Source organism: Protobothrops mucrosquamatus, unplaced genomic scaffold (assembly GCF_001527695.2).
Source record: "Protobothrops mucrosquamatus isolate PMUCROS unplaced genomic scaffold, P.Mucros_1.0 scaffold23, whole genome shotgun sequence".
NCBI classification, from domain to species: domain Eukaryota; kingdom Metazoa; phylum Chordata; class Lepidosauria; order Squamata; family Viperidae; genus Protobothrops; species Protobothrops mucrosquamatus.
Window position 1 is genome coordinate 1,816,917 of NW_015386408.1, and position 23,411 is coordinate 1,840,327.

The 23,411-nt window shown below is 37.6% G+C and overlaps 1 protein-coding gene across 3 annotated transcripts in view; it reads left to right on the forward strand.

Annotated features, from left to right (window-relative positions):
• SLC35B3 (solute carrier family 35 member B3) overlaps positions 1–7,047 on the forward strand; it is a 26,174-nt gene extending 19,127 nt beyond the window's left edge. For all 3 annotated transcript variants that reach the window (XM_015810833.1, XM_015810832.1, XM_029283118.1), the window contains exons 7-10: positions 1,573–1,665; positions 2,149–2,260; positions 4,131–4,200; positions 6,312–7,047. In XM_015810833.1, the coding sequence (XP_015666319.1) occupies positions 1,573–1,665; positions 2,149–2,260; positions 4,131–4,200; positions 6,312–6,462 (426 nt within the window). In that variant the 3' untranslated portion in view covers positions 6,463–7,047. The remainder of the gene's footprint in view (positions 1–1,572; positions 1,666–2,148; positions 2,261–4,130; positions 4,201–6,311) is intronic.
• The last annotated feature ends 16,364 nt before the right edge of the window (positions 7,048–23,411 follow it).

The window sequence follows — 23,411 nt, forward strand, 5'->3', positions numbered from 1 at the left end:
GCCTAGGGGGGGATTTTATAGGGATTTTAAAGGGATTTTATAATTTTTCTAATACAGGTTAATTAATATATATTTTAATTTGGCTTTTAAATATTTATTGTATAGCTCTGTTTTTATTTACCTGTAAGCCGCCCTGAGTCCCTCGGGAGAAGGGCGGGGTATAAATTAAAGTAATAAATAAATAAATAAATAAATAAATTATGGAACTAGATCTGTCTGTTCAAAATATGGTCAGGCTAGTTAAAAATAACTTTTGTACAAAATTCTAATTCAGTTTCTCAACCATTTCTGTCTTATCACTAAGTTAAAATTAACATTACTCTTCCACATAAAATGTTTGGACTTAATATTTTAATATATATTAGATATTCAATAATGTCAGGATCTTTTTAATGTATTTAGTCAGTGGCACCTCTCAGTTTTCTGATGTTCTGTCTCTGGAATAAAAACAATATGCCCTTTAATAGAAGGAGAGAATAGTGCATTTTATTAATTACTACCGAAAACAGTAGGCATTGATTAAGGTATAATGACCCATTGATTTTGATGGAGATTTAAGAATGTATTTCACTGAAATCAGTGGGTCTTAAACATTTCTAACTTTGATTCCCCATAATGTACTGTGTATAGCAAGGATTACAAATCACAGTTCTTCACCAGTATACTGAAGTGAGAGCCAAATTGTATTATCCATGGAATATCCATAGTTTAAACTTTTGATCCTGGACTTTTTGTCGGAAAATAAATAATAATGCGTGTTCACAAATTAGCTGTTTCAGGAGCAAAATGGCAGCCAACGCACAGGAATATAATATAATACCAGTAAAGGATGAAATGCCTCAATGCTACTTTTTGTATCAAAATAGTATCTTGGGATACAGCAAGTCTTCTGTTTTAGTGAAAATGTTGGACTAAAGTGTAAGTCAGTTGAAAGCAATGGTTCAGTATTTTTCAGAACCGAACTGGAAAATTTTCTCTAGTACCAAAACGTTTTAATTTTTGAAAATGAATATAATACATACAGTATCTCTTTTTTTCTTCCATGCATTTTTCCTATGAGTACAGGGCCCACTTTTTTGGGATTAATCAAATTTTGATCCATTCGTTGAGACAGGTGTTGCCTGCTACACTTGTCACCTGCGCTTGATACTGTGGGCGGAGTAAAGTGAGTGGCGCAAAGTCATCTGGTACTCACGTCTAAGGCAGGACTATAACTTACAATCTCCTGGTTTCTAGCCTGGTGCCTAAGGCTCTTAAACCAAACTGGCTCTCTAGGGCAATGCATGACACCATTGCATAATTTTCCCAGGGATGATCTTATTTATCTCATTTGTTGACTGCCAAAATATAAGTTAGTTATGTGAAATGCAGATTACTTGACTTGTGAGTCTTTTTGTGACACAATTAGGGTGTCTATTTCTAAATAATTTGAACTTGTGAGATATTGCATTACCTAAGGGAATGCAAGGGATATTGCATTACCTAAGGGAATGTTTGCAGATCCACAGAGCAAATTTGTGACATATTTGAAACAACAGAAGTTTAAATAATTTGTTTTTGTAATTATTCTAGGTTTTGTATTCCTATTCAATAGGTTTCCTGTACATTTTATTGGGACTGACATGCACTGCTGGCCTAACTCCTGCAGTAACATTTTGTTCAAAGGTAAATGTGTTGATTCTATTACAATTTTCATTATTTTAAAATGTAAACTTTGCATTTATGTGCTGTTGGGGTACTTGTTGGATGAACTGTTTAATATTTTTTTCTATTTGTGCTGTTTATAAATATAAAATAAGAAAAATAAATTGTATTATTCATTAAGGCTGAAAGATAGTCCCCTTCAACCGAACTGGGAATTATTTCTCAGTAGATACATTTAGCATTGTACAGTAATACAACAAAGCTTGAAAACGCTTATATGTAATCACCCTCATCAGAATTACTTTGTATTCTTTGAAATGTCAAGGAATGTTTATAATTTAATTATTGCTTTATCCATTATTCATCAAAAATTAAATACAAACTTTGAAAGCTTTAAGCACTTTTACTTTAGTTCAGGCAGCATATTAAAGACATTTATTTCATTTTGCAATACCTCAGGGTTTGTTTAGCATTTTACTAATAATGTTGTTATTGTTCTTGCAGCGCCCAGTTCAAACATACGGCTATGCATTCTTATTCTCCTTGACTGGCTATTTTGGAATCTCTTTTGTCCTGGCTTTGATTAAAATCTTTGGGGCTCTTTTAGCTGTAACAGGTATTATTGAGTTTATACATTTACAGGAGAATTGAATCAGATGCCATGTTTGGATAAAATTTGTAAACTGTGTAATTTCTAGATGTTTGAAGTAGGTTGATGAAGGTCTTCTACTACAACTACAAAGCGCTCGATGTTTGCTCTGATGCCTATTCATTTATTCTGGATTTTTTTTGTTTAAATTCAGGTGGTGAGAGTGCAAATTAAAAAGCATGTAATGTTTTCATTTTGATATAGATATTATTGGAAAGAAATTGGCGTAAATTCAAATTCATATAAGAGGTTCATGAAATTCCATAATGAGCTATGGAAAAGAATAATCATTAATATATATAAATTATGCATTTAGCTGTTTAGAAATATGTTTTTATCCGACTTTTTTTTTAAAAAAATCTTTAATAGGGTTACAATGAAAACTGACCCAGAAATCTTCCAAGGGGGTTAAAACAGGTGATATTCACCACAAAAAAAAAATATTCTCAATCAATTGTAAAATAATTCAGCTGAAAAACCAAACATAGTCATTAAAATTCAAAAGACAAGAACAAAAAGCTGTAGAAAGAGCTTGACATTCTCCAGCCTTGTCCAAAGGTGTTGACTAACTTCAACCTTACACTTGCTTCCATATTTGGATTTAAGTGACAACTGAGGTGATGCTATGTATTACTGCTTCTTTTGTTTAGCATAGACCAGGGATAGTCAACCTTGGCTCTTTTATGACTCGTGGACTTCAACTTCCTTTATTGGCATGCCAATTATACATACATTTTGGGTACGTAAGGAAGCACCAGATGAAGTGGCATACAGGAAAAAAAAATTGAGAGAAGGCCTAGGACAGGGGTAGGCAACCTTGGCTCTTTTATGACTTCTGGACTTCAACTCCCAGAATTCCTGAGCCAGCCATGCTGAGGGGAAAGGGAGAGTTTCCAAGCTGAGCCATGCTGGCTTAGGAATTCTGGAAGTTGAAGTCCATGAGTCATAAAAGAGCCAAGGCTGCCTACCCCTGGCATTGACTGTCTCAATAGCTGCAAACTAAGTCTCAACTTGACTGGTAATAGCCATTGAAATGGCACCCAAAATAAGGCTGCCCGGTTGTCAACCAAATTTGCCAGAAGGTGAATGTAATTAAACCACTTTTCCTCTTTGTATCTCCATTTTTCACTCTTAAAATTACCATGACCATAAAGAAGCCCTTTGGGGTGGTGGTGATGGGGGCAGATAAGTTCTGTTACTGCTGCCTAATATTTCATAGGAAGGCATTGTGGCAGAATAAGATCACAAGAGTGTTGAAGGGTTGATAAGAGGTCCTACAACTACGAAATTGTACTGAATCAGACAGCTGACAAGCTTTCGTAGCAACATAATTGGCTGATATTGTGCCTACAGGGGAATTCCACTATAAATGCTCTGTGATATTTGACTATTCTAATACCTAAAGAGGTTGCCATAAGCTAATAACTACTGTAACTAGTATACCGCAGTATGTGTTAGATAGCCTTAATCACCTATCTTCTACCAATTAATGAAATTGCTTGTCACCATTAATAAGTTTCATTCTGAGATGAAAGCTTTCTCTTTAATAACCAGTTATAATCACTTACTTTTAAGACACTGCCTTTCAATATCTTTAATTACTTTACATTCCCATTCCTTGATCTAACTTCTAACTGTTTTAAGCTTGAACACTACAGCAATTTTCAGTAAGAATGTTGGTTGGACAGACTGGTTGGAGCCTGTGGCAATTGAAATCAAGCAATGCAAGATTGAAGAAGCTTCATATTTATATTTTCTACAGCATTCTTTAAGAAGTTGTATTTTAATTGGATTGGAATGAATATATAAAGTCCTTCTGTGTTTTTCTTTCCTTCAGTTACAACTGGAAGAAAAGCAATGACAATTGTCCTTTCTTTTTTGTTTTTTGCAAAGCCATTCACATTCCAGTAAGTATTTCTCCTGTATCACATTTTTGTTTAAAATTTAAACAATGTTTTATTCAAATATGTTCACAAAAACCATACAGTTAAATAATACAATGAGAGATTTGCACTAGATCAGTGGTTCTCAACCTTTTTAATGCCGCGACCCCAACCGGTCGTAAGTCGAGGACTAAACCGGTTGTAAGTCGAGGACTAAACCGGTCGTAAGTCGAGGACTTTCCCTGCCCGGGAGCGCCGCACATGCGTGGTTCCGCCCCCTGCGCCAGCCGAGGCGTAGCTGGCAAGCGGCAGAGACGGAGCAGGCCGACCACCAGCTGGCCCAGCCCAAGGGAGGTAAGGCACCCGCCGGAAAAGGGGGAAAAAATGGACAAAAAAAATGGCGGACAGCCTTGCTTGGCGACCCCCGTGAAATGGTCGATCGACCCCAAATGGGGTCCCGACCCACAGGTTGAGAACCACTGCACTAGATCATACTGAACATATGCACACAGAGACGTTTACCTGTCTTCATACATTTGCTAAGAAATCAAGTAGAAATAGAAAATATTGAAAAAAAACAGACGGGCAACTGAGCAAACGGCTGTAGACATTTCTGCTGAAAAGCATAGAAGTGAAGATTGTTTAATGAAAGAGTAGCCTGGTAGGGGCTCCTTGTCTAATGAACATCAACCCTTTTTTAGAACACCTAAACAAGACGTCTCTCTTTTTTCTTTCTCTCCATTTAGTTTTATTTTACTCGCATTCCACTCCCATTTCCATCCCCAGCATGCTTCTTCCTCTTTATTGCTGCCCCTAGTGCAGTGGTTCTCAACCTGTGGGTCGGGACCCCATTTGGGGTCGATCGACCATTTCACGGGGGTCACCAAGCAAGGCTGTCCGCCATTTTTTTTGTCCGCCATTTTTTCCCCCTTTTCCGGCGGGTGCCTTACCTCCCTTGGGCTGGGCCAGCTGGTGGTCGGCCTGCTCCGTCTCTGCCGCTTGCCAGTTACGCCTCAGCCGGCGCAGGGGGAGGAACCACGCATGCACGGCGCTCCCGGGCAGGGAAAGTCCTCGACTTACGACCGGTTGGGTAGTCCTCGACTTACGACCGGTTTAGTCCTCGACTTACGACCGGTTTAGTCCTCGACTTACGACCGGTTTAGTCCTCGACTTACGACCAGTTGGGGTCGCGGCATTAAAAAGGTTGAGAACCACTGCCCTAGTGAAACAAAGGAAAAGAATGTATGGTATACCTTTATTTGTGCATGTGGGGATGGGCTTGTGTTTGTGTGAGAGAAGAATATTTGATAGATGCAGATTAAAGATTAATCAGCTTTTAAAATTTAAATCAGTAAGTATTGATTCAGTTGATTCTAATTTATTTTCGTGGGTTTTCCGTTTTCAGAGTTTACATTGAGTCATGCATTTGTTAGGTGAAAGGAATCTCCAGGATTGATTTAGGCTAGAATTAGTAAGCCATAGTAGGTCAGGTGAGGAAGGTGGTTTGTGTTTATCTGTTGTTGTTTTTTTCTGTCTGTTTTTACCTTGTGGTTGGAATAGCTACATCCAATTTTGGGTGGTCTTCCTTGAGGTGAATGCCGTATGTCTCTCTTTTCTTTACATGAGGATGCACTTGTAAGTTCATCCATTGGTAAATATCCATTATTACACTCGAGACCTTTATCCTGGTGATGTTAGAATTATTTAACGGAATAATATGGATAAGGTTTAGTTAGATCTTCTGACAGTCATTCTCAAACTATGGCCAACAACAAGTATCTAATACTACATCTTCATTGTTATCATCATCAGACCTGCTTCTTTAATCAGTCGCAGTGAACAGGAAGTAATTCTGCAGCTTGTCATAAATATGAGTCAGTTGCAGAGTCTGGATTTTGATCACGTGACCATGGGGATGCAACTGTGTGAAATGCTCATAAGTCACTTTTTTCAGTGCCATTGTAACTTTGAACGGTCACTAAATGAACTGTTGTAATTCGAGGACTATCTGTATGTTCTATAACTCACTTCACTTCTATGGTGGCTGTTTTGCATTCTGTATGAATCTTAATGTGTTGGATTGTTACACATGCAGTTGCTAATGTGACTCTTTTTCTTTCATTCACCCCTTTTAGGTATGTGTGGTCAGGTTTATTAGTTATCCTTGGCATATTTCTCAATGTTTACAGCAAGAATATGGATAAAATCAGATTGCCTTCACTGTGCCGTCCCTGGAATAAATCTCTGGAAGACAGAAAGACAAGGACGTTATCCCAAACAGTATAAAACTGGCCTGTGCCCTGTGTTGCACTAGACTGTTTGCTTCTGTTCTTTCACTGCAATAGTCTCCAGCTGAATCATTTTCCAAAGGGAATGATGTTAAAACCAAAGGAATTGAAGGCGCTTTTGTCTACAGAACTTTCTTTGAGCACTTGGACTCCCTTCTTGGAAGGGATGGTTGAAGGATGTCATTGGACAAGGAGCGTGGAAAAATAATAATTCTTGGGAAAGCTGCTATTGAAATTGCCTCTCTAAATGGAGCATTTGGGAGACCGAATAATGTGATTAATCTGGGCATTTTAATTGTGCAAAAGGTGCTTTGGCAGTGGCTGAAATCAGTGGGCCTTGTTTTACTGTTGAAATGTTTATTTAAATGTAATTTTGCATTGAAACTTAATTGAAGCAAATCAAACTTGATTGATAAAAGTGAAAAGTTTAAACCTTCAAGGTTGAGATCATTATGCCATTTTTTTTTCTTTTTAAATAATAAAATCTATCCCAGATTGTTTTTAACCTTTGTTCTCATTGTTTTAGCACTGTGGATTTCTTCTGAGAAAAACTAGAACTCCTAAACCAAGAGTCCCCAATCCCTGGGCCATGGCCTCTTTGGAATCGGGCCGTACAAGTAGCAGGCCAGCCCACATATGCGCACGCAGCTTGACTCGCACGAGCAGTAGGCTGGCATTCACGCATATGTACAGGCGTGTGCAACTCAACTTGCGCAAGTTGAGCTGTGCCCACATACGTCTGCACACTGGCCCACCGCTCGCGCAAGTCGAATTACACATGCACTTGACCTAGTTCCCCTCCCAGCTGGGCTGCCAAGCTGCAAAGGTTGGGGACCACTGTCCTAAACCATAAGGGCTTTTTGAGAAGAGAACAGTCTGCTATCTATGCATTTTCTATCATATAACTGATTCTTTTATGAAATTATCTTTTTACTAATGTTACAAGTAGGTCTGCACAAACGTTCTGAGTTCAAAATGGTCATTTGAGTGTTCCAAGCTTGAAATAAAACTGAAGCATGCTGAGACTTCTCTTTCAAGATTAAGACAGTGCAAATTGGTCCAGCCTCAAAAACAAAAACTTGGCTATTTTGAAGTGTCATGTGATGAATATTCTGATCACAAAATATAACCTTGAACAAACCTTATAACAAATTGTTCCGACTTCAAAATAGACAATTTCGAATATTCTGAGCTCAAAGCAAAATTTAAATATTTCAGTTTTGTTCTGATGGAACATTGTAATGGAATGTTTTAAGGAGGATCATTTAGTTCTGAGCTTGAAAAAAAATGCATTTCTCATTTTATTCATATCCCCCTTATAAAAGTATTCAGAAAGGTTTGATTAGCCAACGAACTTACATCATTCCACAAAATACTGTTTCTTGTTACTTCTGCACATTGAAATGAAAGAAGAGAAGGCTGGGAAAATAGCTAGGGAGTAGCAGATGAATTATTTTGTACCTTTTTTGATATTGTAATTAAGTTATAAATTTAATCATTCTGTGAAGTTTTCTGTAGCATGTGTTTTTTTTAAAAGCAAATGCTAAAATACTGTGCCACTCTAATTTTATAGCTAAATAAATTATGCACATGAGCGTATACTTGCATATTTTACCTACATTATTTTGTTTTTGTAATAATCATGAAGATCCAGAACATTTGTGCAGGATAATAAAAGTCCACCCTTGCAATGGAATTAGTCTGTTTGAACAGATCATCAGAAGATCTCAAGCAAAATCTTTTATCCTAAGCAGCTGAATATTCCATTTCGGGAACAAAGCATACATTTTGAAGAATATAATATTGTACTTCCTATCAGGTGTTCCTAGGTTTTGTATGAGATAGCAATAGCAATAACACTTTGACTTATGTACAGCTTCACAGTGCTTTACAGCCCTCTCTAAAGATTTACAGAGTCAGCATATTGGTCCCCAACAATCTGGGTTCTCATTTTACCGACCTTGGAAGGATGGAAGACTGAGTCAACCTTGAGCTGGCGAGGATCGAACTCCTGGCAGTCAGCAGAATTAGTGTGCAGTACAGAGAAGAGCAACAAAGATGATTAGGGGACTGGAGGCTAAAACATATAAGGAACGGTTGCTGGAATTGGGTATGTCTAGTTTAATGAAGAGAAGGACGAGGAGTGACATGATAGCAATGTTCCAATATCTTGGGCTGCCACAAAGAAGAGGGAGTCAAGCTATTCTCCAAAGCACCTAAAGGTGGAACAAGAAGCAACGGATGGAAACTAACCAAAGAGAGAAGCAACCTAGAACTAAGGAGAAATTTCCTGACAGAACAATTAATCAGTGGAACAACCTGCCTCCAGAAGCTGTGAATGCTCCAACAATGGAAGTTTTTAAGAAGAGACTGGACAGCCATTTGTCTGAAATGGTATACGGTTTCCTGCCTGAGCAAGGGGTTGGACTAGATGACCTCCAAGATCCCTTCCAACTTTATTATTATTACTGCATTCTAACCATTATGACACCACAGAGATGTAGTTCGTAGCATTTCATCATAATTTGACAAAGGGTTGCTTTATTTTACACAGAGATACGAAAAAGATCAGTTTAATTTTTTTTTCTTTGGCTAACCAACTGTTCTTATGCATTTCACATACAACGAATGTTAATCATTTTTGGTTGGCAGCCCGCTCAGCATCCATTTTACATTTCAAAAGCCGAATGAAAGCAACTTATATTTTCTACACTTTCATTAAAAAAAGATAAAAAAAGTATTGGCATCAAACTTAATTTCCCAGTTTCTTGGCTGAAATCATGATAAAAGAGCTCACTCTGGGAAAATGAAATCTATAGCATAGCACTGGCTTATTTAAACTTCTCAGCTGTCCTACTCTGAAAAGCTGAAGAAGAGATTAGAAAAAACACTTGAGTCAAAAGGTATTAATTAAAAAACATTTTGTCCTCTTTTTAATCTTTTTTTTTTCTTTTAAGCATAGGGTATTTTGCGCCTCACACTCCCTTTGCCCAGTTCATCTGGTTTGGCTGGCCTCTGCTTTTTCCTGAGCCTTGTGCAATAAATAATGGGAGATGTCTAAAGCTCATCACAACTGCAAATGGGGTGGTGTAGAACCTTCATCCTCTCAAAATTGCCACAGCAGGAATAGTTGGCAGCTCATCTATTACATCCATTACTCCAACACAACCCTTCCCTATTTGTCCTTGGCTATTGTAAGGCAGGCTGCTAAGGCAGAGATCCTTGACAAAGCCTTAGTCTTATTTGTATTTTATAAGGGTTTTTTTTCCTCCAAGGAGCAAAACAGTCTTATGTATGCAACACATATAGCCCATAATTTGCCACTATTTGTGCTTGTTCCAGGGACTGCGGCCATTCCCGGATGTCTGCCTTCCTCATCCCTACTCCCCAAGTCTAGAATATACCAGTCAAAAGTGCAGGTGTTGCATTGTTCTATTTTCACAAAAGGCCGTGAATGGCAGCCAAGATCACAAGATGCACTGCTTCCTTTACATCCATCCTTCTTGTAATTGCCGAGCCCAAATAGCAAATCTTACCATTTTCATTATAGCTGAAATGATTTTGAAGCATTATTAAAATCATAAATAACACACTGTTATAATTTAGTTGCGTGAAATAGAAGGATATATTTCTTGGACATGTGTAACAATACATGTATTGCCATACTATACACCACTATTTTCATTGAATTACTAGCGGTCTATGAACATTTCTGTAATTTTCCCAAACTTTAGAATCCTACCCAAGTTCCAATTTGAGTACAATTGCTACTTGGGCCAATTGCTCTGTCCTAACAAAACACTAAGCATCCTGATCAAGGCCACCTTTTCTTGGCATAGTCTCCCCAGATACTTGTCAGATTATTTGTTCACAACCAACAGAGTTGTAGACCAATGCCAGACTGAAGAAGACATGTATAGGCAGTTGAACAACATGTACTTGAAGAGAGCTCAGAAATTGAAAACCTGACCACATTTTTTAAAATCCAGAGCAAATTCAAAATATATACACCATCCTTACCTCAGCGTTGTATCATTCTACATAATGAATCTGTTAATTTGCACTACATTACGAGTAAATCATCATAAAATAAATATTCCAAATCTTTGAATTATTTTTGAAGCTTCCATTTTGAGGGGGGGGAAGATATTAGGTATGAAACAGATCATAATACTGATATCATTTACCTTCTAGCAAAAATCAGAATTGACTGACTGGATATACTTGGCAATGAAATAGGCTCTTTTACATGCCACAAGGTTACAGCTGCTCTTGTACTAAACAGATTCTAAAACAAGGAAATGCAAAAATGCACAATAAAAAATATTCATGCAACTAAATTGCAGCATAACCTTTGTGAGCGGCACTTCACTTCATCAGATGTATAGAGTGCCTTATGCCTTCAATAAAATTTGTTAGTAAAAAAAAAAAAGGTTGCTACCAGATTCCTTCTGATTTTTGGCCAGCATAGACTAACATGGATTTCCTACAAAAATTTCAAGCAAATAAAGTAGAATGTGAATTTTATACATTTCAACCACAGACTCAGGCTGTTATAAAATTCTCCATCTCTCCTTCCTATTTTGATAGAAACACAGGTGTGAGAGAGCGGCTTGGTGGCCTAGCAGTGAAAATGCTCACCTCCCACTCAGAAGGTTGAGAGTTCAATGCTAGGTAGTAACAGATTTTTCTCTCCAAGGGCACAAAAATATCTGCTGCATCCAGCCCATAAATGCTCCATCCAATCGCCCCAATTCTGCCCCAAATTAAGTACAGGGTCGTAAAAAGGGAGAGAGGTTTTTTTATTTTATTTTACACAGGTGTGTCCAGCTGAACAGCTCAGATTCTTCCTTTTGTTTAATATTTGATGGAATCATCAAGACATTTTGACCGAAAAACCAGTGTCATATTTTCCTGTCAACTACAAAAGGGACTGTATTTTAAATGTGGGCATTTGCTAAAACATGCTTCCAAGTGTTGAAGCAGTATGTAGGTGCTTTAGATATTAATCAACCACCCCAATGAGAATAAATTGAAACTACACAAAATAATTTCTAGGTGGCGTGTGCCCTTAAATTTCATGGTTTAGCAAGTGATCTGGAAAGCAAAACGGGCTGTTTTTCATGCTTGCGCGGTAGAGATTCGCCATCTCTTTCAGGTCCGTCTCCTTGTCAAGCACGCAGACAAAAGGAGGAGGAGGAGGAGGAGGAGGGGAAAAAGAGAGAATGACTTCCATGCACTCCATTCATGTCAGTACCCAACAACTTTAACAGCACAAATATTCTGCAGTCAGTCATGAAAAGAAATTTTTAATAATAAATATCTAACAATTAATGGGCTGGTAGCTGCAGTTGTCTTGAGGGCATAATATCTAATTTCCTTGCAGTGTCTCAATATCCTTACTTTTCACGCTGCAACAGTCTATCATTAAAACCGAATGCAGGTTTCTATCACTTTTATTTATTTTTCAAATCAACTTATAAATCAGTGCCAGGCCTTGTTACAGATGAGTTCCAATAAATTATCGGCTGTGGACAAATTCTGAATGTTAAACACTCCGTTCTCTCTCCTCACTCCTACCCCCCTCCTTTTCCCCCCTCCCCTTTCTCTTAGTCTTAGTGGGCTTCTTTGTAGCCCTCTGGGCTTGGAATCCTAACGCACGCTGGATTTCCCTCCGTAGCAACCAAGAACCTTGCTACTTAATTACATGCCATTTAAATAATGTAAAAGGGCATTTGTATTTCTGCAAAAATGAATACGTACAGTAACAATTTGAAAGTTCAGAAACAAGATTTACCTTTTTTGAACTTGGCTGCAGGTAGCATTTTTTTTTATCATACATACACTCTTATATTCAACAGAGGGGGGGGAAATCTCTTTTATATTTCCATTAGTAACTGGAGGAGAGGAGTGAATGAATTTTTTTTCTTTCCCTTACCATAGGCTTCAGACACTCCTGGTTCATTATTATAGTTATCTATTGCAGCTGATTTGATTCCTATTCCTAATCTTAGATTTTTATTGTTCTCATATCGCTAGCTATTATATTCCGGTATGTCTCTTATTCCTCCACTCCACCAGCATGTCTGCCATAAAACCAGTATACAAAATTGTGCTCATTTGTTTTCAGGAGTACTTATGACTTAGGATCCATTTCTGAAGGAGCAGAGAGAAGCATTCGGACGTCTGCCCATAGGCTATACCAATACTGATTGATGAATTGATTGATTGATTTTAATTTGTTATACCCACTCAACTCCAATGGGCTTTGATGGTCCTGGAAAAGCAGATGGGAAGAAGAAAGGATGGGATGTCTCCCTTGGAAGCTCTCCTCTGCAAGTCATCAATGCCAGACTGTATAGGTCACACTAGGTTATTGTTTTATTAATGGTTTCTTTCTAATGTGCATGTTTTCATTCACTATTTCACAATGTGTGAACTTTTTTCCTCAGGACAATAGTCCATGTAATGAAATAGCTCAGGATCTACAAAAAAACCCCACCCAATTATGTGATGATAATAATTTTGTATGTCTTTAAGGTGTTGTGGCGCTCTTTGCTCTTTGTCATTCAGCTTACACTTTTAAGAATCTGACTTAATTTAGTATCAAAGCAGGTGTGTCTTCAGTTCCTTGGTAAAAAAAAACCTTGTTGGTTTTGTTTTTTACTTAGTTTGCCTCTTTCCATATCTAGAATACATTAAACCATGCCAAAGTATTTTGGTATTTAGGGATTGTCAGCTGCAATTGTAAGATGCTATATCAAAAGCAATAGAAAGCAAAGGGGAAATTTGAATATTTCCAGCAAGAGTTGCCAAAGTAATCTTCAGCCTAACTTTATGATGTCTCTAAACACAAGTTGTGCAGCACATTTCTCAGGCCATGGGTTTACTAAAATCCGTTTGTCCCCACTTAAACATTTGGAGGGTAATTTGTTTGTTTTCCCCCATTCATTATACTTCAAGTGGATCCCTAAACCACTGGGCTATGGAGACAAGGCAATTCCATGATGCACTATTATAGCTATAGCACTGACCCCTTTAAGATGCTGTTAGTACAAAGAAAGCAATATTACTCAAAGAGCAGTGAACCTGATTTCTAGTTGCCATTTTCAATGAGCAAAATCCTCCCATCTCTTTTATGGAACGTAGAATTGATTAAGCAGAAGATTTCAGAGAAAATATGTTACCAAGTAAACTCTTATTGTTAATCCCCAGAAATTCTACACATCTAGACACATCCACACTTCTTGTACCTTAGGTTAGCATTCAAGATTCTTAGGGTGGGCTGTATTAACATACAGAGGAGCAGATCACACTGTTATTAGAGCAGAACTCTTTTGCATGTTAATGACAAAATTCACACCAGTGGCCCTTTTTGTTCTCAGAAGTAATATAGAATTTGGATAGCATTTAATGAGAAGGAAAGTGCCAATGCAAAAGTCATAGATTGAAATATTAGATTAATACTGACACAAGGGATAGAGTCAAAAGAAAATCTACATGAATTCATCTTATCAATGGTACCAGTTAATGAAGGATGTCCATTCTCTTCTTAAAAGCCTCCAGCGATGGAGCACCCACAACTTCTGAAAGCAAACCAGTCCTTTATCCAGTGGAATGGATTGCCTTCAGAAGCTGTGGGTATACCATCACTGGAGGCTTTTAAGAAGAGAATGGACAGCCACTTGTCTGGAATGGTATAGGGCAGTGATGGCAAACCTTTTAGACACTGAGTGGCCCAAAACCGCACCACCCCCCAGCTGCCCCTGCTCCACCCCTGCCCCACCCACCCTGCCCCTGCTCTGCCCCCCACTCAGCCCCCTGCCCTGCCCACCAGCAGAGCCACCTACCGCCTCCATGCCCTGCCACAGATCGCCCAAGTGGCCCTGCAGCACTATGGCAGCCACGTCCTCCACCCACACCCTGTGGCATCATCTGCGCGCGACAGGGCGCTAGGACAGAATCTTGTCCCTACTGCCCAGCTGCCATGTCCTTAGCTGCACTGCTCCACACAGGCCGCGCCCAGGGATGACTCTCCTCTGGGGGGACTGCTGGTGAGGAAGGGTCACGGGCGAAGGTGGGGCTGGGGCAATGGCATGCGTGCTCACAGAGAGGGCTCTGCATGCCACCTCTGGTACGCGTGCCATAGGTTTGCCACCACTGGTATAGGGTCTCCTGCTTGAGCAGGGGGATGGTCTAGAAGACCTCCAAGGTCCTATCCAACTCTGTTATTCTGTAAAGAATCTGTAAAGGATAGTTTTTTGTACAAAGGTGGCATGGTATTTCTTGGAATTTGATCCTTATCTTTTTAACTTTGGTCTCCACTTCCAAGCAATACTTGCAAACAGCTTGATAAGAAAAGAGTAGCATTCTCGACAGAATACACAACCAAAAGAGAGGTTTTTTATATAATAATATGAATACCATCTTAATGTTGCTGCAAGTGAAGATTGTTCAAGAATATCTAAGCTAAATCGAAGAAACAGGAAGAAGAGCATCTATTATTTTATTCTCTCTTTTTCTGAAGTCATTAAATAAAATTTAGGGGTGTGCATACAGAAATGCTGTAAGATTTGAATTAAGTTGCCAATAATTCATTGATCTTTAATAGTGCGTGGTTATAATAAGAATGAATTCATATTTGTATAGTACGAGTGACAGTGTGAGATGACATCTGCCCTAGGCAGGAGGATATTTATGTGTTACAATACATCTAAAGACCTTTAATATAAAGGCCTGTAAAGAATTATCTGAAATCATCCCTTATCTGCAACCCTACTAAGCCATGTCTTTTTCAGCTGTTATGTATAAAATGAAGAATGAGGTATGAGCAAAATACAAATGAAATTAAAAACATGCTTGTCAAGGCAGTGAGTAGTAATAATTAAATGAAATCTAGACCTTCCATAGTGTCAACTAAACTTGATAGATGATGGTGGCAATGATAAATTAACCTGGAGTTGATCCACAAACTTCCAGGGCTGGTAGTGTTAGTCACAGCATCTTTTCTAGTGGACATCTAGCTTAACACATAGAGAAAAAACTATAAATTCTTGAGTTATTATTCTTTTTTACTTTAATACTGTAGTATAGTACTTCTTTCTGTGATAAAATATTTGCAAATAAGAAATCACTGCCCATTCCAGACTGCAAACTTTTGGAGACACATTAGATAGTAGAAAAGAGAGCTAATTTTTAACTGCCCGCTAATGGTTACCTGAAATTTTGTGCTTTAAATCTGACAGAATTATTTTTATAATATTGTGATATCCAAAATCCATTCCCATATTTAGACTTCTCAGAGTAGGGAAAGAGGAATTTCTTGAGAAGAGTTCTTCTCCAGGAAACAGTTAGAATCTGAGGAAAGAATCTGTTCCTTCCTGTCCAACTTTGGCAACTTTAAGACTTGTGAACTTCAACTCCCAGAATTATCCAGCCAACATGGGAGTTCAACTTCTGGGAGTTGAAGTCCACAAGTCTTAAAGTTGCCAAGGTTGGACATTCCTGCTTTATATGAAGTTAGGTCTGGAGATGAATCTTATTACTCCCTATTGGGACAAGAAACAGTGTTGCTGAAATGTACTGTATTTCCAGTCCAAAGTATTTCTCTTTACTATGTGGAAACCACTTTGAAATCTTATAGAGATGCCATCAGATCAAAAAGAGATGCATTACTAGGAGAAGGGAACTTAAATATTTTCCCCCTCTATATGTGTGCCTGTGTGCACACACATGTATGTGTTTGATACTTAAAATTGTGCCTGGACATACCAAGACATACAAACTGTATTGAATACAAATCCAGATTTAAAACAAAAATCTATCACTATTGTTTCAGCCTAAGGCAACCCTGATTTCCAGAAATATAATTCTGTAATCCCTCCTTTACGGACTGAGTCTTACTTTAATTGAAAACACACACTAAATGCATATATGTTTTTGGATCAGGCTCAATACCTAAACAAACAGAGGTTTTCAACAGGAGAAAGTTATCTTCTCCTGGTCCCCCAAAAGCAATTTAACGCACCAGCAGCAGTTGCCTATTACTCAAACAAAACAAAACAAGAGTCTGGGACGGTGGATTTAAAAGCAAAAAGATGGTGCTACATGTTCTTCTTGCAGCTGAACCAGCAACATTGATGAAGTCCTTTTCTAAGTATAAAGTCTCTTTCACAAACTGTAAACATTAATATGGAAGAGGTAAATCATAGAAATGTAATTGATAAAGCCACTTCAACAATAACAACCATATGTGCACACGCTAAAGAACGTTAATGATAATAACTTGTAGACGTTTTCGGAAATTTTATGCCATCATTCTTGGATGCTGCTGACAATAGTGGGCACAAATTTCACTGATATAAATATCATTTTCATCAATTTTGCTATCTGACACTAATCCATATTATTTTTACATCGGCAATAGTTGTCTATCAACCCAAAGATATCACTCGAGACACAAGTGACCAGGATCAGATGAGCCTATTTTGGATCCATTATGCAAAAACCTAGCCCTCTGGAGAAGTCTCTAATTCTAGCACGGCAACCACTGCAATGCCATTTGAAGAGCCCAATGCCACCATCAAGAAACTATTGTGTCTGATGCGTTCAGAGCTCTCTCTGGCTAGGCAACCACATGATACTTTTTGCCCCACCAGCAAGGGACCACTACTTTTAAAGCTGTCAGAGAGGGAGAAATTACTGCCTTACAAGGCACAACACTTCAGCCAAATTGTATCCAATGGGTTGCCCTCTTGGAAATATTTTTAGATAATTGGATAGATTTTTTTAAATTGACATTTAAATAGTTTTCAGATGGGCCTGATGGTTTTGTATTAAAGTTATTTTCTGCATGCCTGGTGCAAATATGAAAAATGCAATCCAGCGTGTAAAGCTTTGAATTTCCATAACAAATTATCAGGTCAGATAGTTCCCAAAAGAAAAAGAGGGAAAGTAACCAGTAGCTACACTCCTGTTTCTTTTTCTCTTTTCCACTCCTTCCTTCCCCTTTCTTTTCTTCAACGTCTGCTTTCAGACTAGTGTTTTGTACCTCTTCAATAGAAAATTTGTAAGAAGAGATTGGACAACCATTTGTCTGAATTGTTTGAGGGGATCTCTTGCGTAAGCAAAGGATTGGACTAGAAGACCTCCAAGGTCCCTCCAACTCTATTATTCTGTTAATAGGTGTATTAAAGGGATGCTCTTCATACAAACTTTGAATATGACTAGTGTTATAAGAATGGTGGTTTACGGTTTCACACAGAATTGGGCTTCATAGTTTTGATCTATTGCTCATTTGAAAAGGACTCAAAAATCAGAGTATCCTTTATGGCTGACACCCACACTAAACTATCTTTTGCTTTAACAATGGTTTGCTGGAGAATCATAATAGCAGAGGATTCAGGTAGGACTGTAATAATGAAAATGCAAACAAATCACCTTTTGGCTTTGGATGATGTTTGAAACTACTTTATCCCTATAAAATAAATCAAGATGAAAGTACTATGCTTTCTGTATACTAGACATACCAAGAAAATTGTTTGACATTGCTGAAATCTATTGCATTCTATGTTTCTGAGTAATATGATATTTTGTGATATACTTAATTTCTGTATGTTTGCAGTTCTGCTATGGCCGCCATGTACTATTCAACACAATATACATAATTGTACATTATACGATAGAGGGATACTTTGCAATATTGTAGCCTAAGATTCTAATATTCTGATTCTAGCCACAATTGGCTGAAATTGCAGTGGCTGTTGTCAAGTAGGCAGCCAATAAATAATGATAGCTGTTTGATTTTCTCCTCCCCTTCCAGTCCAATTTTAAGCAGTAAGTAGAACTGTGATTTGGTTGTTCCTTTGTCATAATACAGAGTGGTGTCAACATGAGTAATGTTGAAGTGGCTACTGGCAAAATGTCATGTCATGTAATGTTCTTTCATCGCGCTGTTAAGATGCAAATCCTGCTTTTTATTCATCAGAATTTCTCACTCTGATTATTGTAGTACCTTGCAGTGCTTTGATAAATCGCCAGAGTTTTCCAATGGTGCTACTCCTGTGCATCTTCACATCTTAACTAGTTTGCTCTCATTAGTTAAAAATTAATGGTACCCCCGTTATATCATCCTATTATTATGTCAACCTTATAGCAAACAATCATAAGAAACTGCATTTAACTGTGCAATGATGTTCAGATCTTTTGAGGAGCTAGAATTGTTATTGCATGCGTTGTATAAGGTAGCTTTTCTTAACCTGGTGACTCTTAATTGTACAGAACTAGAGGTCTGCAATGACAATTGGAGAGATAGGAGTTATAATCAAACACAGTTACTTGAAACTATTAGGTTAGAAGGTTGTACAATCAAGTAATCATTTCCTATAGATTTCTTTATATATATATAATATATATATAATATTTTATTAGTTTTCTACATTTACAATTCATAAGTGCTTAGTAAACAATGTGTTGTCTGGGTCCATTTGTTTTACTTAATAATACACATTAAATTCCTAATCTCTACCCCGTTTTTCCAGCCATTGATAAAATACATCCCATATTTGAAAATATTCTATGTCTTCTTTTTCTTTAGGGCCGGCAGTTTGACAGCCCTGGCTCAGAGGCTTCCCAGCTCCTTAAACATGTAGGCAGCTTAAAATATTAGAAATATAAAAACACTGAAAACAATCATCATGTATATTTTGAAGAAGGCACTTAAGCAGATAAAATTTTGCAAGTACACCATCCTATCCCTATCCTTGGTAGAACAGTCAAGTGTTCAATACCTTTCTGAATATAATCAGGATGGGAGCCCTGTGGCTGTCTGGGTGGATGCTGTTCCATCCACCACAAAAAAGAAGGCACCTTTCCTAAGTTCCAATAAATGGCATTGTTTGATGGAAGGGTCCTGGAGCATACTAATTCTACTTGATTTTACAGGACAGGCAGAACCTACGGTAAGTAGCATCTTGAATTGCACATGGCAACCAACTGTTTCTAGTTTCAACATTTTTTTAAAAAATGAAGAGAAATCTTTTTCATTCACAATTAATTGCTAAATGATCTGGGGAACACTGTGTTGGAGGCAAGTTTGGACAGTCACTCTTCCTTTCTATGACACTGTTGAGATATACAGTGGGAAGATATTTTGTGTCATACCTTTGAGCTAAAATTAGGGGTTGTTTTTAGCATGATAAAGAAAAGTTTGCTTTTTCAAGAATACTTTCAAAAAAGAAACGTGAGAATTGCAAGAGACTTGTAAAGGGAGAATGCCAGGCTAGAGTAGGCAAAGAAGCAATTCCCTTGTTAGCTTGAAAGCAGATCCAGCCACTGTTAAGTTGAGATCAATGTAATGGTAACTAGCAACAGGTTTTACTCAGCAGTAAAGGGAAACTCTCAGTTTAACAGAAAATGTCAGGGAAGACTGTGTATATTACATCCACATATGCCTTAAATTCATACATGTAGATTCATTTGTGTAAATATATGTGATTTTGCATACATTTATGTTTTTACTCAAATGAGGTAATTTGAGCAAGTGACATGCATTATGTGGGCTATCCCAATCTCTTCTGAATGCAAAGACATTGTCAATTATTTGTGGTGCTATGTGGAGGAAAATATTGACCATTGATTCCAAAATTTGTTAAAATGTATACTGCCTAGATGTGGCAATGAGATATTTTGTGCTCTATCAAATCAAATCAAATCAAATCTGGATATGTGTTTATTGATTAACTGCGGAATACTAACACTATGGAACTATTATTTTTCCTCCACTTTATTAAGTGTATTGTAGTGCATTTTATTAACTAACTTGAAATGATTCAGATCATTCTACCCCTTCAGAATGCTATCACCACATCCTGTTGCCCGTTTTCCCCAGACCCTCCCTGTAGAACGATTGCAACCGTTTTAAATATACATTGAGTAAGTGGGTCACGAGTTATTTTTCTGTGGTAAAAGCCACGGTCCTTCAGCCAATAAAATTTTAATAGGAAATCAGATGAAGGAGATTTTATTCAAAATGTGACAAGGTTCACAGGGTGGTGTCAGGAGCAGATTCAATCATGGTATTATTTTTTTATGGCTTTTTTCTTCCCCTTTAATTAGTGTCAGTACCATATTGTGATCGGTATTGTGGGCCAGTCCGATCTGCCTAACCAGAACACAGCCTTAGATATTTTGCACTGAACTGCTGACATAATCCCCTGCAGCACAAAACCAATTCATATATGGTTATTAAACTGAGATTGCCATGCTCAATCAACTTCATAAATACATATTGTGGAATTTTTATCTTTGCCATCACTGCCTTTCGGGATTAGATTTTTATTGAGTGTGATTTGCAACAGAAAACCATCCAGTGTGATTTAAATCAGGAATAGGGAAACAAGGAAGCAGTAAATCTCTTGTCACGTGTCGAACATAATTGAGACACAGAGTTCTGAGAGCTGGGTAAATGGGGAAAGTAAGTTATTGTGGAGCAGCATTTGACAGGGGCTGTGCAACTCTATAAAAATCTAACGTCTGCCACTGAAATGAGGAGAATTCCAGTATATTCAAATTCATCATTTGTTATGGATACAGCAATAGCACTTAGACTTATATACCACGTCATAGTACTTTACAGCCCTCTCTAAATAGTTTACAGAGTCAGCATATTGGCCTCCAACAATCTGGGTCCTCATTTTACCAATCTCAGAAGGATGGAAGGCTTAGTCAAGCTTGAGACGGTCAGGATCAAACTGCTGGCAATCGGCAGAGTAAGCTTGTAATATTGCATTCTAACCACTGCGTCACCACGGCCCTTTATATGGTGAAGTATCCTTCCCAAAATAAAAAAAAAAGATTGTAAGTTTAATAATCCATATGTCTGCTCACTAATATTCATTTACTAGGTTTATATCATGCTCAGTTCTTTATTTTTTAATGTTTTATTGGTTTTACTGCATTTTTTGTTTGTTTGTTTGTTTGATGAGTTAGATTCCTGGTATCAATTTCTTCAAACAAAGCTGGACCTCTGCTGATAGGATACAGGCTTCACCTTAAGCACCTTCCCAAATTCCAAATCATTTGGTTGCAATACTGTTGATGCCAAATAAGTGTGACTTCACACATTTTATGGTGCTGAAGAAAAAGGCAGAACAGATTAAGCATTCAACTAACAAAGATCCATGAGCATCAGGCAGTCAGAGTTAAATGTGAGCTTCTAACCCCTTGAACATCTGCAAGCTTTGCTAGCCCCCACCTTCACGAAAACAGTAACAAAAATCACCATTTGGTTTCCAGGGCAGTGAAGAAATGCAGCAACATTAATATAAGAAATCCCTTGTGACATAATAATTAGGTTGCCTGGAGGCTCTTAAATGGTTATGATGATTCAGGATAAAAAAACAGGCAATTAAACACAATTTGGGGTGCTGACTTGTGTACTCTCATTCCCGTTTGTCATTCACACTGAACTGATGGAAAGCTTAACATAAAAGGAATCTGCTGAGGGTTCAGATTTTTCTCTGGAACAAAATATAATAGTGAAACAAAGTATATATCTCATTTGAAGTCTTGCTCACTTTTATTTGGTGGGATTTATTTATTTGGAAGTTTGTGAAACTTATTTCTGGCATGCTTAAAAATAGATTACATTTCCCTAGCATGTCAAAAGAGTTTAATCCAAATCTCTCTTTTCTTCTGCAGTGTTTCTTTAAGTTCTTGATATCAATTATATAAATCTCCTTCACCCAGAAGTTCCAAACTTCAATTTCCTAAATATTCCCCCAGATTGGCTAGAAACTTTGGGAATTTTCAGAATCTGTCTGGAAGATGTTGGAATGAGAAAACCGATGGTAGGAATCTATATTTAACAACCACATACATTCATTTTCAAAGACACCTGTATGTGAATACACTTACAGTTACAACTGGAAAGATGAATATGTTTGTGTGTCAATTTTACCATTATTCCTCCTCTATCTGTAGACAATTCACTGAAAACCAATAAGAAATGTAAGCCAGAGAACCAGTCATTATGCTACAACTATATAGCCCTGGTGGCACAGTGGTTAAAGTGCACTATTGCAGGCTAACTCTGCCCACAGCCTGGAGTTCAATCCTGATGAGATTCAAGGTTGACTTAGTCTTCCATCCTTCCGAGATCGGTAAAATGAGGACCCAGGCTATTGGTGGGCAATATGCTAATATTGTAAACAGCCCACAGAGTGCTGCAAAGAGCTATGGGGCAGTATATTAGCCTAAATGCTAAATGCTATTGCTGTATAACTTCATATACCTTTTTTAAAATATAAGTCAATTTACAACTATTAAAGGTCATTCTACATAATAGATATCCTGTTCATAATGCTGCTTAATAATCTTGACTACGACAGTGGCCTTTGAGACATTCCCTCTTTTCATTCTCTTGGTGATCACCCAACTCCAGAGACAACATTTGCCTCCAGAGTAGAGTTTCAGAAATCTTGTTATCCTCCTTTCTTTTATCTCCTTCCACTTCTTTGATTCTTAACGGAGGCAACAAAAATCTTTCCTCAATTCTTGGGTAAACTCTCCAAAGCTCTGTATGTTTCAGAAGTCATACATTAAGGAGATACTATAATGTTCCTTATGCAGAAATTAAATAAATCACATATTATACGATTCATATACACACATAAGCACACACTTTCATATAACCTTTAATTCAAAATTGTTCTGTGGCGTTTGGTTCTTTTGTGTAAATGTATTGAATGTCTTTTAATCATAGATATTTTAACTGTGGTGCTCAATTGTTGTTCTGGGCTACAGTAAGTCTAACAGATTTGGCAGGATATAAATGTAATAAAAGAATAAGAAAAAAATTAAAAATAATATTTTGACCAGTCCACATATTTTGGTTATCAATGGGGGTGGGGAGAAGATCTATTCTTTGCCAGTGTATATGTGTGTGCA